Raw genomic sequence first — 13692 nt, 5'->3', positions numbered from 1 at the left:
CCTTGGGAAGTAGCAGAGTTCTTCCTGAAAATTCTGGCGTTGCTCATTAAGACTGTAGTATATTATTTGTGCTTAAGTACTCCATCCGTAGTTGCAGATATTTTTAGCTTTTCTGCTATTGAAAGCCTGGATAGATTTTTACTATTAACTGCTCACAGAGAAATGCTGCTAAGCAATCTACAGACAAAGAATTACTCCCAGCAATTATCCGCTGAATAAATCTGAATAATGAGTACGTTCACAAAAGTCACTATCTATTTGTGAACAATTAGCTGAAAGAAATAGAGGTGACAATCATCAGCTAAATAATTCATTTATTAATTCTTTGTCCAGCTTTGCTTCTGACATGTGTTGGATGAAAAGAGATCAAAGCTTAGATAAAAAAATACTTTTAAAAAAGGGCAATCTTAAAGGAAATTATTCTAGCTTCCAAAGCAGAAATTATCCCACTATTGTAACTATTATTTATTACCAGTGATTTCAGAGGCTAGTGAAGTTATTTTCCTGGAATCTCTCACTTCATGCATTAAACTGCTTTTTATTCCTAATGTATATCCAATTTCAGGTTGTTAAACTGCAATCAAAAGCACTTAGTAGGAATGGATCTGTCCCTGTTATGAGATTTGAACTCCTGACATCTTTATCCACTGGAACTTGAGTGCCCAGGTAACTACTAATTATTCAAGCATTTACAACCATTACTATCAATATAATTAACACATCGTGGCATAAAAGTGAGAATGGCACTATTAAATGATCATTCCTAGCACTGGGATAGCAATCTTTCACGAAAACATTTATAAGCTACCTAATTATTTTCAAGCAAAAGAACAAAAAAAAAATTGTTTACATTTAAGGGGAATCTCTAGAACTGAAAAAAAACCTGGTTTCTAGCATTGAAAATGATAAATGTCGTCTCCATATGTCCATTTCTTGAATACAACAAACACCCTTGACTTTTCTGCAGGGTTTTTTTTTAAAGAAAATACGCAAAAGTTTCTGATCAATTGTTTAGAAAAATGTGAGATGTTTGTTTCAATAAAACCAGATTCCATGAAAAAGACAGGAATAAGGTTTTTCATTCAGCTCTAAAAGCTCATGAGCCCACTGCTGCTCTCTGCAGGAACAAGAGGCTGCACAAGAACTTCTTACGTGCCTTGCTGGATGATGTTAGTAAAAATAAATGAGACAATTTACATGAAGAAAGTCAAAGCTAAATGAAGACTGAAGTTTGACTTCCCTCTTCCCACTTCCATCAGTTTTGCTGGCCAAAGTGGGCAAGTAAATTCCTTCTTATATTAATTAGTAGCAAGTGATTATCACAATAGGAGGAAGGAGGAACCAGAGGAGAAGCTAGGACCATGGTTTGGAAGGCTTTGTCACTTTTTTGTCTAGGGTATAGTATGAACAAAATTTTGAAGAATGACTTTTCCCCACCAAAAGCTCAGCTTAGATATCCTAAAATATCTGCTGTGAAACACTTGCAGGACACACCAGAGAGGAGATTTTGAGAGCATTTCACAAGCCCTGCAGCTGTGAGCCAGTTGCAGCATGAGGAAAAGCCCTCCATCACCCCAATGCACAGGAAAGAGAAGGTAAGATGCCTCTCTCCAGGTGGCTTTTAGATACAGTGCACCCAAGTGAAGAGCCCCAGGCCATCAAAATGTGGCCTTCTCCATGTTGCCACTGCTTTCAGTGCTGGAAAAGGAAAGGCTTGAGAACACAGACCTGTGCCGAGGCTGAACTGCAGGAGGGCAGCAAGGCTCAAAGGGAGCCTCCCCTGTGCTGGCCCAGTTTTCTCTGGGGAAGGAGCCTGACCCTTTCCATCTACTCATTCACCTCCCAGATCCCTGAAAAGATTAAAATAGTGAAGCCCACAGAGCTGTGTGCCCTCTGGTTCCCAGTGCAAATGTAAGCGTCTTGCAACCCTCACTCCACTGCGTAGGTGCAAAACGAGAGCCAGTCTGAGCATGCCATGGGAGAATCTATCCAACCACCTGGAAAATAACACAGAACTGGAGTACTTTAGACATGTCACAGAAAATAAATAGCTCCAGGAAAAGAACAACCAAAAAAAAAGCTCAAGCTTGTGCTTGTACAGACAGTAAACCATCATATTTCAGCAGTCATGGGAGGTATTTCTGACTGGAAATTGTATATTTGATGATGACCAGCCTTCAGCATTTGACAAGGGGCTGTTAAAGGCTCTTGAGCAGTAAATCACCTCTGTTTCTATCAATAATCTTATTATAATATCTGTGGAAATGTCTAATGTTAAAATCCCACTTTATTACTATAATAATGGATCTAATTTGTAAAACATATAAAGTGAGGTCATAACTGTACTGGAGGGAGATATATGTGATCCCACTAAATCTATATAATTTCCTGATAGCTTTACCAGCATATTTTGAACAGGAGAAGCAATCCCACTTGCAAAATTTTTGAGATGGGAATGGTTTCTGGAGAGGAGATCAACATGATCATGGAAATGCAGCAACCATGATAAAAACAGCCTCGACTTCATGTTTACACATATAAATATGTAGGTGTTTATCTGTTATTTGCTCCATTCAGCCCCTTTCCAGTTGCCAGGAAAGCCCTGCTTTCCAGCTGCATAATCAGTATTATCACTGTGTGCTATTTTTGGCTGCTGAGTACATTTCAAGTAACGTCATCCTTCCCAAGCCAAGGCTGGCGTGAAGGGTGAAAACTCTTCTTTCCACTCCTCTGCCATTCGCTGCTGCTCCCATCTGCTCAGTGGCACTGCCTGCTCAGTCCTCGCTGCACAGAGATCTCCAGACAGTTTTCCCTGGCCCTTCTTGTTTTCTTGAGCAAGTGGCTATTCAACCAGAGCTTCGTGTGGCTTCATGTTGACATCCAGAGTACATGTCCCAGATATGTCCATCCCCACCTTCTGATCCTGGTGCAGAGGAGCTGCCGGTAAGTCCTCTCTTGATGGGAAATTGAGTCCTCCTGTCCAGCGCCCAAATCTTTTCACAAATGGTTTCTTTTTAAAGGCATACAGTTTCCCAACTAGCACTTCGGTCTGTTTCCAGCTATTGTCACAGTGTGTTAACACCAGGTTTCTGTCTGAGAGGAGAATGTATCATTTCTTCTGACACTGTGTAGCTTTGATTTCCATAAGTTATTAAAGTCTAGCAAATATTGTAAATGCTTCTTCCTTTTTAAGGTCTTCCTTGGCTAGGTGCTACCCAGCCAGCTGGTTGTTTAATGTTTTTCTCTTCTAGTGCGATGTTTCTGTGAAGTGTTTGGAAAAGCTCCTATGGACAAAAGTTACACTTGGAGTTATAAATCTCTTCAAATATAAGGTTCAGTTTCCTTGGCTGTGCCACAAGAGGAGCCCTCCCAGCTAAAGCTGTAAACACCACTAGTCCGAGCTGGGCATCTTCTGCTGTGTCTCCCTAAACCGGTTTCATTTTACACAGAGAGATTAAATATTCATTATACCAGAAAGTGTGTGCATGTATGTGTGTGGCTATAGCAGAGTGATTAGGGTACTCACCTGGTAGATGAGAGACCCTGTTCCCTGTGACTGCTCCAATTAATATTTAAGTATTTCATATTAAGTATTCATTGGAGCAAGAGTAGGAGCAGACTTCTCCCACCCCCAAGGGAGCACCCAAACACCAGGTTGTAAAGTCATTCATTCCTTTCTTTCTTTAGCTCAATGAATATTTAATTATTTGAGGCCAAACAAGACGGCTTCAGTGGCAGAGACTGAGATTCCTTGCTCCTACATGTGCATCACGTGCTCCAGTCGTAAGGGCATGCATGTAAGCGATGTGGACTTATATTCCCTTGAACTTTGAAAGAAGTTGAATCCAGATTTCCCATACCCTGGACGGGTCTCACAGCTTCTGAGCTGCTGAAAAAAAACCACAGAGCTCCAACCTACACTGTCCTCGGTCATGAGACAGAGGTAGTATGGATGCTTTTATGAACCCAAGCTCAGAGAAATTATCCTTACCAGTGATAAGTTAAGCCAAAATCTGTTTTATAAATCCCTCGGGAGAAGATATCAGAGCTGATGAACTGCCTCTCCTCATGGCAGTTCCTGCTGGCAATGTCGCATGCTTTTCTGAGATTATCCAGAGCGTGATGCGTAGGGAAACTTACTTATCCTCTGTGCTCTGGGGTCTGACACCCCCAAATTGTAGTTAATGGGACTTAATCCTGCTACTGCAGCCCAAAGAGTGCATGTGTAAAATGGTGATTGTGGGGAAAGTATCCAATGACAAAAAGTGTAGGACAAGGGTGTTTGAGTCTAAAAATGGGCAAAAGTAGCAGGCATTGAGGAGCAGAAAGATTAAAGCAGGAAAAAAAAACGGAGGAAGGAGTATGTGATCTCTGAATGGGGAAATGACACATGAGGGGAAAAAAGGAGCTGGGACAGTGACCAGAAGGAGCAAACAAACCATCTAAGAAATAATATTGTTTATTTAGCAAAGGAAGGAAAGGAAGTGGGGAAAGGAGTAGCGAATACGACTTTGATATTAAAGTAAAAATAAAATGTGGAGAATCTCTGCCACCTATTAGGTCTTTGAAAAGTTGAAAATTTGCCATCTACTCTCCACTTTCAGAGGACAGTGGGTGTCTCTGAACCAAGATGCTTTGGATCCCCTTCGGGGGTTTGACTGTGGGAGCATTCCTACATGGAAGAGGGATTTATTACTGTTATTGCAGCTCTATTTCTTGTCATTTGTCAGAATCCACAGCAATCTGATTCCATTATCAACGACTGAGTGTGGCTTCCAAGCAAAAAACAGAGCAACAACATAATTGTGATATCAAAGTGCAAACAAATTACCTTCTTGTACCCATCAGGACAGTGTCCAAAGCAAAGACTGCTGCATAGTCTCAGTTGTTGAAATGGAAACACTGCATTCAGAAGGCAGCTGCTTAGCTCGCAAGAACATTTCAAAGGTGTTCCCAATGATATGGTTCATCTATTTCATAACACATTTGTGTTTGTCTGCCCTAGGGCTGTTCAGCAGCCACCTTCAATAATTGTTCACTCCAATTTAGAGAAATCCTTTCTGAACACTTTGCTGTCTGTTACATTAATGAACCTTTTTGCTGAGAAGATATCTTTAGAATACTGAAGATCTATGACAATGAAGGAATATCCATATTGTCTTGCTATAAATATTACAGCAGTCTGACTATAAATGTAAAACCAGGTGTGTTTCGTATCATGTCCTTCGAGGGACATGGTAACATAGCCACAAAAGCTCAAAGCTTCACCCAGAGACATCACTCCAGTTTGAACGGCCATGTGTTTTGTGTTTTGATCAACTCTTTAGACAGATGACAGTAGCTATCCTCCTTCAATACTGAGGAAAAGGCCACCTGTAGACCAAGCTGTGGGGGAAAAGCGGAAAGCAGAGAGAAGGGTTCGATTTCGTGAGCCAGAAGAAGTCATTGAACATGGTATGCTCAAGCTATTAAGACTTTTGGCATGACCTTTCTAGCTTTTAACATCTACCCTGTCTGTCCACATTAGCTTTCCCATTCTGATAATGGTATTTATGATTTCATGTTCAGCAGGGAGCAGAGGACAGATAATTTTTACTCCATGCTCTGCACAATTGCATGTGGTCCATTTGCCTGCCTGCCCAGGGAGGAGACAAGCTCTCGCGTCATGTTTCATCGGCCTCAGGACTGTTCTCATGGTGAACTCCTGAGTCAGCCCCACAGGGATCATTGTAGACCATAGGTTTGGCTGAGCCCCAGGTCTACCCCAGAACAATGCTTCCACTCATAGAAAAGGATCTCAGACCCAATTTAAACATGCTTATGTCATTGTGGGTAACTAGGATGTAATGGCGGGGAGGGAGCCAACTGTTTCGTGTTTCTGAGCAGCATGCATGCCACGGGATACAATAGCAAAGGTCTGAGCCTAGCTGGCCCACTGGGGTTAAAAGCAGCCAGGATGTAACCATTTCTGCCACCGAGGGCACCCAGGGAATGATACAGCTAACATAACCTCTGGCCTTTCATTCATGAGTCAGTACAACAGTTTGCAGGTAGGTCAGCTGGGAATCACCTTAAGCAAAGGTCTAGCACAAGGATGCAGTTTGCACTTCTGCACGTTCTATATACAATTCTTAACCAAATAAGAACTGTCATTTCATTCTGACATTCACAAACTGACCTGACTAAGAAAAATTATGTTTATTGGTAGGGAACTAAAATTATATGGTTTTGCTACACGTCAGTCAGTAAAAACACAGGTGAGAGAATGGTAAAATTTCTGTGTCAGCTACCTGTTTGTACTGCTACTCAGCTTCTGAAAACAAGGCTTGGCATCTGCTGATGTGTCTGTAAACAGATTTCTCATTGATTTTGCAATATGTTTTTTGTGGAACCTCCTGATGCAGGAAGGAAAAGCTGTTTCTTGACATGGCATGGGCTTTCCCATCAAAACTGAACTCCTGGGAAGGCTCAGTGAGTCTTAAATTCTTCAAAGCTCGTCTGACTGCTGAAGAGCAGAATTTTGATGAGAGCTAAAAACTCCTTCAGCTCCCTGCCGGAGTCCATGCCCCCACATCCGCACTGGTAATCCTGCAGTCACTCCAGCTTGGAGGTCCATGTCTCACTGGCTCTGATTTCAGCCCAGCCATGATTGAGCTCCAGGGAGCTGCAAGGACAGAGAAGAGTCTGATTCTTTTCCATGAAGAAATGTCTCAACCCATAATTAGTATTCCATGTTGCAAAGAGTCTGTGATTTATATGTTTTGCTGTTTGTCTACACAATGTTTTTGACATAGAGGCTGGTAAGATAAAGGTTGCTGGCACTGCTTAAATTTTTCCATTCTCTGGACTTTTCATCCTGGATTGTGTCTGGGCCCTGGCTGCCAAGCAGACACAGTTCCAGGATATTGTTGGATGAAAGCAGCATCTGACAGTGGGCTTTGCTTTCTTAACTTATGTTCTTCTCTCAGCCTGCTGGTCCATCTCTTTTCCCTTCCAGTAATAATGTGGATTAGGGAGGTCTTTTTTTTTGCAAGAGCTGACTCCTGACCTCCCTGTAACAGAGGCAATCTCTGTGTCTGACCCTCCTCATACAATAATTTTTTCTCACTTTTCTGAAGTGCACCTACGTCTGCATGCTTGCATGTAGTGGGTAGATCCTCATCTGATACAAATCTGTACAGCCAAAAGCTGCATAAGGGGTGGCCCAGCATCCATAAACCATCAGGCAATTTCAGAGACACCGCTTGATGGTTGCTTTCTTATTCATCTGCTGCAAAGAGGCCTTTCCAGGCATGTAAGAACATTTTCATTCTGTTTTCTAGCCATTTCCTGCTGTGACTACGTGGTGGGTAAGTTGAAATTTCACATTACAACTCTGAGCCGTCCATGGCACTAACCTGAGTCTGCTTTGCGGCTGCTGGGATGCACTGTGCAAATATATCCTTTGTCTGCAAAGCATTTTGTACTGTCAGTGGCTGTTGCTTTTTCTTCTCAGCATACGAAGCACGAGGTCTTGATGAGGTCTAGTGCAGCATTTTAAACAAGACATCTAGTAAGACAAATAGTGGAAACAAAAATTAAATCCCTGAAGCTATTTTTAATTTAAATATGATTAAAATATTTTATGGCAATAGAGTAGGTACAGGTTTTTCACTAAGAGATGCAGAGAAAGCACCCCAAGCGAAACAATAGTTCTCCCTGCTGACTTTCATATGTGGGGAAGAGACAATTCATTTACATGCTGGCAGCAGGGTAGAAATAATAAAAATAATCTGGTTTTTATTTTTTGTTTGTAAGGATGTTCGAGGCCAGCCAGCCTCACAGACCCTCAAGCAAATGTGTGTATCTGGGTGTTCTTACAATAGGGATCATTTCTAGAGGCCCTGGCCAACACCCAGTCCTTGCTGTATGCAACGCAGTACGGGGAGAGGGGTACATACACACATGTATGTATACACACAGGCAGAGACGTAGTGTTGGGAGGCCAAAAGGAAGCAAATGTCCCCACATCCCCCAGCTGTTGCTATTGCCCAGGGAGAGGGGGATTGTATGCTCATGCCAATGGCCACATCAGCTAAGGAAATGATTGGGCTAGGAACAAGGTACTATAGGCAGGAAGGAGCCAGGTGGAAAAGGAAAGACCAGATATCCCTCAGGTGACAGTGGTAACGTGTGTCCAAGGCACACAGTGTGTGAACCAAAATCTCCTGTATCCTGGTCCAGTGCTTTTCCCAGACAAGTTGCTTTTTCCTTTGACTGAGCACATGGCTAGGGCTGAGTGTGCTGTTCCAACAAACAATTTAAGTAGCAAATTTAAGCATTAATTTTGTATTTGTAATCTACAAAAGAGCAAACTTGTATTTAAGCACATACTGGTACCAATGTGCTGAAGATGTTGTGAGCATAGCTCATCACTATTTCATGGGTGGCATTATACTTCCATTTTTTTTTCTTTCTGTTCCTGGACTGAACAAACTCCTATATTGAGAGGATATATGAAAAAGCCAAGTTTGCATTTGAAATCACTCCGAAATTTCACATGGAAAGTAACTTCTGTAAGATTGAAAAAGGCCATAAGCACCTCATAGAAAAAGGCTGATGTGAAAAGCTGTTTAGCTTCCACAGAAAAGTTTCACTATTACCAGGCCTTGTTCTTTGAAAGGCAGGCGGTCACCCAGTCGAGAACTATATCATGAGGGGTGGGAGATCACATAAGGGAAATACCAGCTTCCAAATCAAAGTCTGCAAAAGCAGAAGGCAGTGAGTAATTCCCTGGACAAATACCTTCAAATATACCATTCATAGAATAATATCAAATAAACAAATTTATAAAAATTGAAGTCTGCTTATGCATAATTTGCAAACAGAAAGAAGGGCTGAATTCAAATGAATAAATTGTTTGCTGCAAATAATTCACTCAGATCTATTATGGGACATTGATTTGGTTTCTGGTTAGCTATAAAAATGACTGCCTATTAACATTTTACCTTTTCCCCATACACTTTTTGATACAGTATTATGTGTTTCCTGCTTGGTTTTATGACTTTTACCTTCCTCTCTGTACATCTGTATGACAGTTTAATTGACTGCTGTGTATTCCAGGGCTGGCAGTAGAAGCTAATTTAAATATGTTACAGCTAATGTTGGCCCTTTACCCATAATAATACACAGCACATTTTTATCTCCTTATTGATTATGTGCATATGGCAGGAAAATAGCTGCACACTACGGGTTTTTATTCCGGCATGAATTTGGTTTTATACTACATGTTTAATACTGAATGTGCTTTATAAAATAATACTGATTGTGCAATGGCCAGGCAGTCAAACAGAGCAGCCAGATCTGAATCAAACTGGATCCCTGAGGCCCGTGGATGGGTACACAGGTGCCAGGGCTGGGGCACCACTTCGGCGGAGCTGGATGGATGTCAGCGAGCTAAATGTAGCCCATTCGTTTCCACATGAGTACTGTGCCTGACCCAGGGCAATTTAAACAGCCTTGAACTATATTTTAAAGGCAAGAAAAATGTTTAGTGTCCTTCTGCTTAAGAGCAAGTGCAGAGGATGTTCCAGTGTAGTTAGCACACCTAGCACTTAGAGGGGTTAAACCTGGCAGAGTTTTCTAAATATGCCTCTCAGTTAATACAGCCACATCTCGGTTCTTACTGTAAATAGCAGGAGCCCCAAACAAGCTGAGTTACCAGGGAAAGGACAGAAATCTAGATCTTCTCTCTTTTATGGAACATTTGTGAGCTTTAAATAATTAGATGAGGTAGATTAATATTCTCCTAGCATTTAACCCAACATTTAGCTTAAAGGTATGCTGGAGGGAAAGTTGAGATCATGCATTAGCTATGGCAATCCTGTTCTTATTGTATATAATTAAACTCTTTAAATGCTCCATTAGATGAGATCTTTTATACTCACCACCCTCCATCGGGAGGTGTGACTCACTATCACTTAACTGATGCCTGCAGAAGTTCTCACACCAGAGCCCCGTGTTCCCTGCTGTTCCTAGAAAAGTGGGACAAAGGCATCAGCAGGGGGTCAAATTTGGGAAGTGTTTAAGATGACACTAAAATAATGCTGCTTTCTTTTTTCTCCTCATCACCGTTCAGTAGATGACAGGTCATCCTCTGGATTGCCTGTGCTCCTGTGGCTCTCATTTTGTGCAGTGCTGATCCTGGCAGTGAGTCTCTACTACACGAGCATGAAGCAAGATGTCAAAGTCCTGGAGGAATTTCAATCCCGACTTGTTATCTTCTTTCTTCAGATAAGACACATTGCTCAGAAATGCTGGACTTGGTTTATGAGGCAGTAGCCATGTCCTCCATCCTGACAGACATCTCAGAGCACTGCAGCCAGCACACGGCAACACAAAGCTCCCAGTCCACTCCAGCCACATGCAGGGAATACATGGGCATCCACCTCAAAGAGGAAGAAAACCACCTCTGTTCTGCACTTCCCAGCAGCCACTTGCTCTCCTTTCTTTTTTCTTTTTTTTTTTATTTTTTCACATTGCTTGGCAGTCATAATAGTACCTAGAGGTCCCACCAGACTCATGCTCCATCATCCTGAACAGCAAACAAGTATCTGAATTTTGTCCCCCAAAGAGCTTATAAACTGCTGACATGAGAAGCAGAAATAGAGAGAGAAATACATTGATCTGTGCAGGCAGCAGCAAGCTCTGAATAAAAGTCTCCTGAGTCTCAGGTCAAGACTTTAAATACTAAACCATCTTTCTCCTCAAGTCTCCTAAGAGCTATTCTGCAAATATTAAAATAAATGTGAACTATTGCACGAACACTGCTCTGGTGGCCAAAGACAAGCTGCTATATTTATGCACCTGAAATGATTATTAGTAAAATCCTGGCCAATGGCTTTCTTGTTTCCCTTCGTAAGTTTTTTGTCCTCTATGGGCAAAAGCTGTTTCTTAATGTTTCACTTGACTCCCAGGTGTGAAAAAGAACATGAAAACTCATTTAAACAGTAAACAGTTATTTGCCTAACATAATAAATATCAGCACTGAATCCCAGGCTAATTATCAAATCAGTATTTTAATCCTCTGGGTTTGATCCCGTTCATAAAGCCCACCACCTGAGTTTACAAGATTTATGACAGTGCTTGTATCCACTCGGAGGTTATGCATTTATGCCTTTGTTGTTTATTTTTGTTTATGAAGGCGTGGGAGGCAAAGCCCCCTTATCCATCCATTGCCCCACCACAGCATGCACCTCTCTGAAGGGAATCCTTTTCATGGAGATCATGCAATAAATGTGGAATGGTGCTCTGGGTGTCTGAGAGGAGAATAAGTGAGAGCAAGCTTATGAGCTTCAGCTGTGTTTTCTTCCTAGACAAAACCATCACAAACAGCTTTTTAGGCCCTAGGTTCTTGTCAAGTAGCACCTGAGTTTGTTTGGTATGATAAGATTGACATCACAACCTGTAAGAGCTGAAGAAAAGGAAAAATAAAAAAAAAAAAGAGAAAGAAAACACTGCAGAGAAGATGGAAAAGATGCCTGCAAGACCTTGGCTTGAATTCCTCTGGCGTTGCAACCCACCAAAAAGAAAAGATGGTGATTTATTTTTAATTGAGTTTATCTTTTAAAAAGAGAGCCATATCTCTCTGTCCCAACAACCTTTTTCCAAGCAACCTAAGGACTTTAAGCAGGCAGAGGATAAACAGAAGCACGTTATTCATCCTTCTCTGGAGAGCAGAGTGGGCAGTGACTTGAGTCATTGAGAATGAGTCAAAAAGATTGCAGGGACAGAAAGAAGTTACTTCAGTTGGTTATTCTTATGTTCTTCCTAAGTTGTCAAACGCCACAGCAATTGCATTCAACACGCTGCCAGTCTGGGAAGCAGAGGCTGCTGCAGGAGGAGCATTCAGTTCAGGGGCTCTGTGCAAATGGCTCGGGTACCCCAACTCAGAGGGTGAGTTTCACCGCTGCTTCCCTTCCTCGCCCCTGTCTCAGCCCTGCTGATTAGGCAATAAAGAAGAAAGGTTTTAAACTTGTGTGCTGGTGAATCGCTGATGAAAATGCTTGGATTGGTGCATACATGGGGTAAGAGGGTCATTACAAATTCTCTTTTGATTTTTTGATGTTTATGATCTTTTTAATGTTCACGTTGAAAGTTTTTTTGGCAAATTAGTGGTATCCCTTTTTTGGCTCTGGACTGACACATTCTCCCAGCACATATCAACTCGCCCCTTCAAAACAGGAGCCTTTTCTGAAGGGACACCACAAGTCGTAGCATATTGCAATAAGGAAGTGAAGCCTGAGCTGACAAGAGCTGAACAATCTCAAAGAGCGAGAGCAGTAGAGTGAACCCTTTCACTATGTTAGAAACCTGGGTTTGGTAACTTTAAAACAAACCAAAGGGTTAAGGTAAAACTGGAACCCCTCTTAGGACTGTGAGGGAGGATGCGGAGGCAGCGTAAAGTCTGTATGCGTGCTCACCTCCCTGCACAGGTCCCCAGCAGACAGGCGTGGGACCACCTTTCACCCGGGGTCTGCTTTAAACGGAAAATGTCCACGTTCTCCTTGCTGGAGCCCAGCTTTATCAGTGTGAGTGAGAACAGCTATCGCATCCAGGCTGTCAGGGAAATTAAACAGAGGAACGGCTATTCTTGGCTTCTGCCTAGGCTCTGGCTGAGACAGTTTTGGACACGGGCAAAGGTAGCACTTGATTTGTCTGTTGAGATCTCACCATGGCCTTGAAAGACTTCCCGGGTCAAGATTGTTTACTCCAGTCCATCAGACATGTGGCAAGCTGCAGAAAACTAAAACAAATTTGCTACAAATCCAGAATTTTTGAAATAAATAAAAGCTAAAAGCCACCCCTGGGAGGGTGGTGGAGTGAAGAAACTGAAGCTGAGAAAGCCAATGCGTCTGTGCGAGTGAATGAAACAGGTCAATAACAAGGCTGGGCACAGGAGCAAAAATCCTAACTCCTGGGCCTACATTTAATTACTGCTGCACAGCTTCACTGTGGACTTACCTACTTTGTTTCCTGCTCACACTGAAGCTCTTTTCCCATTCACCCATCCTGCTTACACACACACACCCTGCATCCACCCACCCATCCATCCTTTTCCCGCTTTGGCCCTTCTTTCTGTTCTCTAACCATCACAGATCTATCCTCACTGCTGTAAGCTGGATGGGATTTCTCCTTGTTCAATTCTCTTTTTCTAGATGTGACATCTTTGTGAATACGTCAGTTTGGAAAAGCTGATAGGAGCTCTAAAGTTACCCAAAATCAGCCAGAGAGGGTAATATTTCCCTTGCTGGCCATGCTGGGTAATATTTCCCTTTAGTACAACTCCAGCGAATTGCCCATAAAGAGGTAAAAAAGGAGGAATATATAATTTATTACAAATGGTCGAGATGCTTACCTGAATCCACGCTGGTGCCAGTGTGCTGAAGCACTTTAGAAGTCAAGAGTCCTGAAACCAACAAGCTCTGAGCAATCATTTAATCCAGCTTGGAAATAATCATGTTTTAGCTTTAAAAGACTGAAAGAGGAGTGATGGGGAACAGGGCTCTTGCAGCAATTTTTGAAGCAGACAGCGAGTTGGTGGGCTTCCCAGGAGCAGTATCTGGGGTGACAAGAGTCAAAGGGCCAGAAGAGAGTAGGATGAGGTCTATGCATGAAAATGGGCTAGTGAGAGGGCCTAAGGGTACAAGTGCT

At 42.2% G+C, this 13692-nt stretch overlaps 1 protein-coding gene across 1 annotated transcript; it reads left to right on the top strand.

Moving 5' to 3' along the window:
• The first annotated feature begins 2786 nt into the window (after nt 1-2786).
• C5H14orf180 (chromosome 5 C14orf180 homolog) lies at nt 2787-12016 on the top strand. Its single transcript, XM_010122707.2, has 4 exons — nt 2787-2943; nt 5328-5454; nt 7323-7349; nt 10118-12016. Exons 1-4 carry the CDS (start codon nt 2890-2892, stop codon nt 10318-10320), a joined length of 411 nt encoding a protein of 136 aa, XP_010121009.1. The 5' UTR covers nt 2787-2889; the 3' UTR covers nt 10321-12016.
• Nucleotides 12017-13692: the final 1676 nt, after the last annotated feature.

This window comes from Chlamydotis macqueenii, chromosome 5, assembly GCF_036417535.1.
Source record: "Chlamydotis macqueenii isolate bChlMac1 chromosome 5, bChlMac1.mat, whole genome shotgun sequence".
In the NCBI taxonomy this organism is placed as follows: Eukaryota; Metazoa; Chordata; class Aves; order Otidiformes; family Otididae; genus Chlamydotis; species Chlamydotis macqueenii.
The sequence above is the reverse complement of the archived record's forward strand: the minus strand, read 5'-3'. Positions and strand labels throughout refer to the sequence as shown.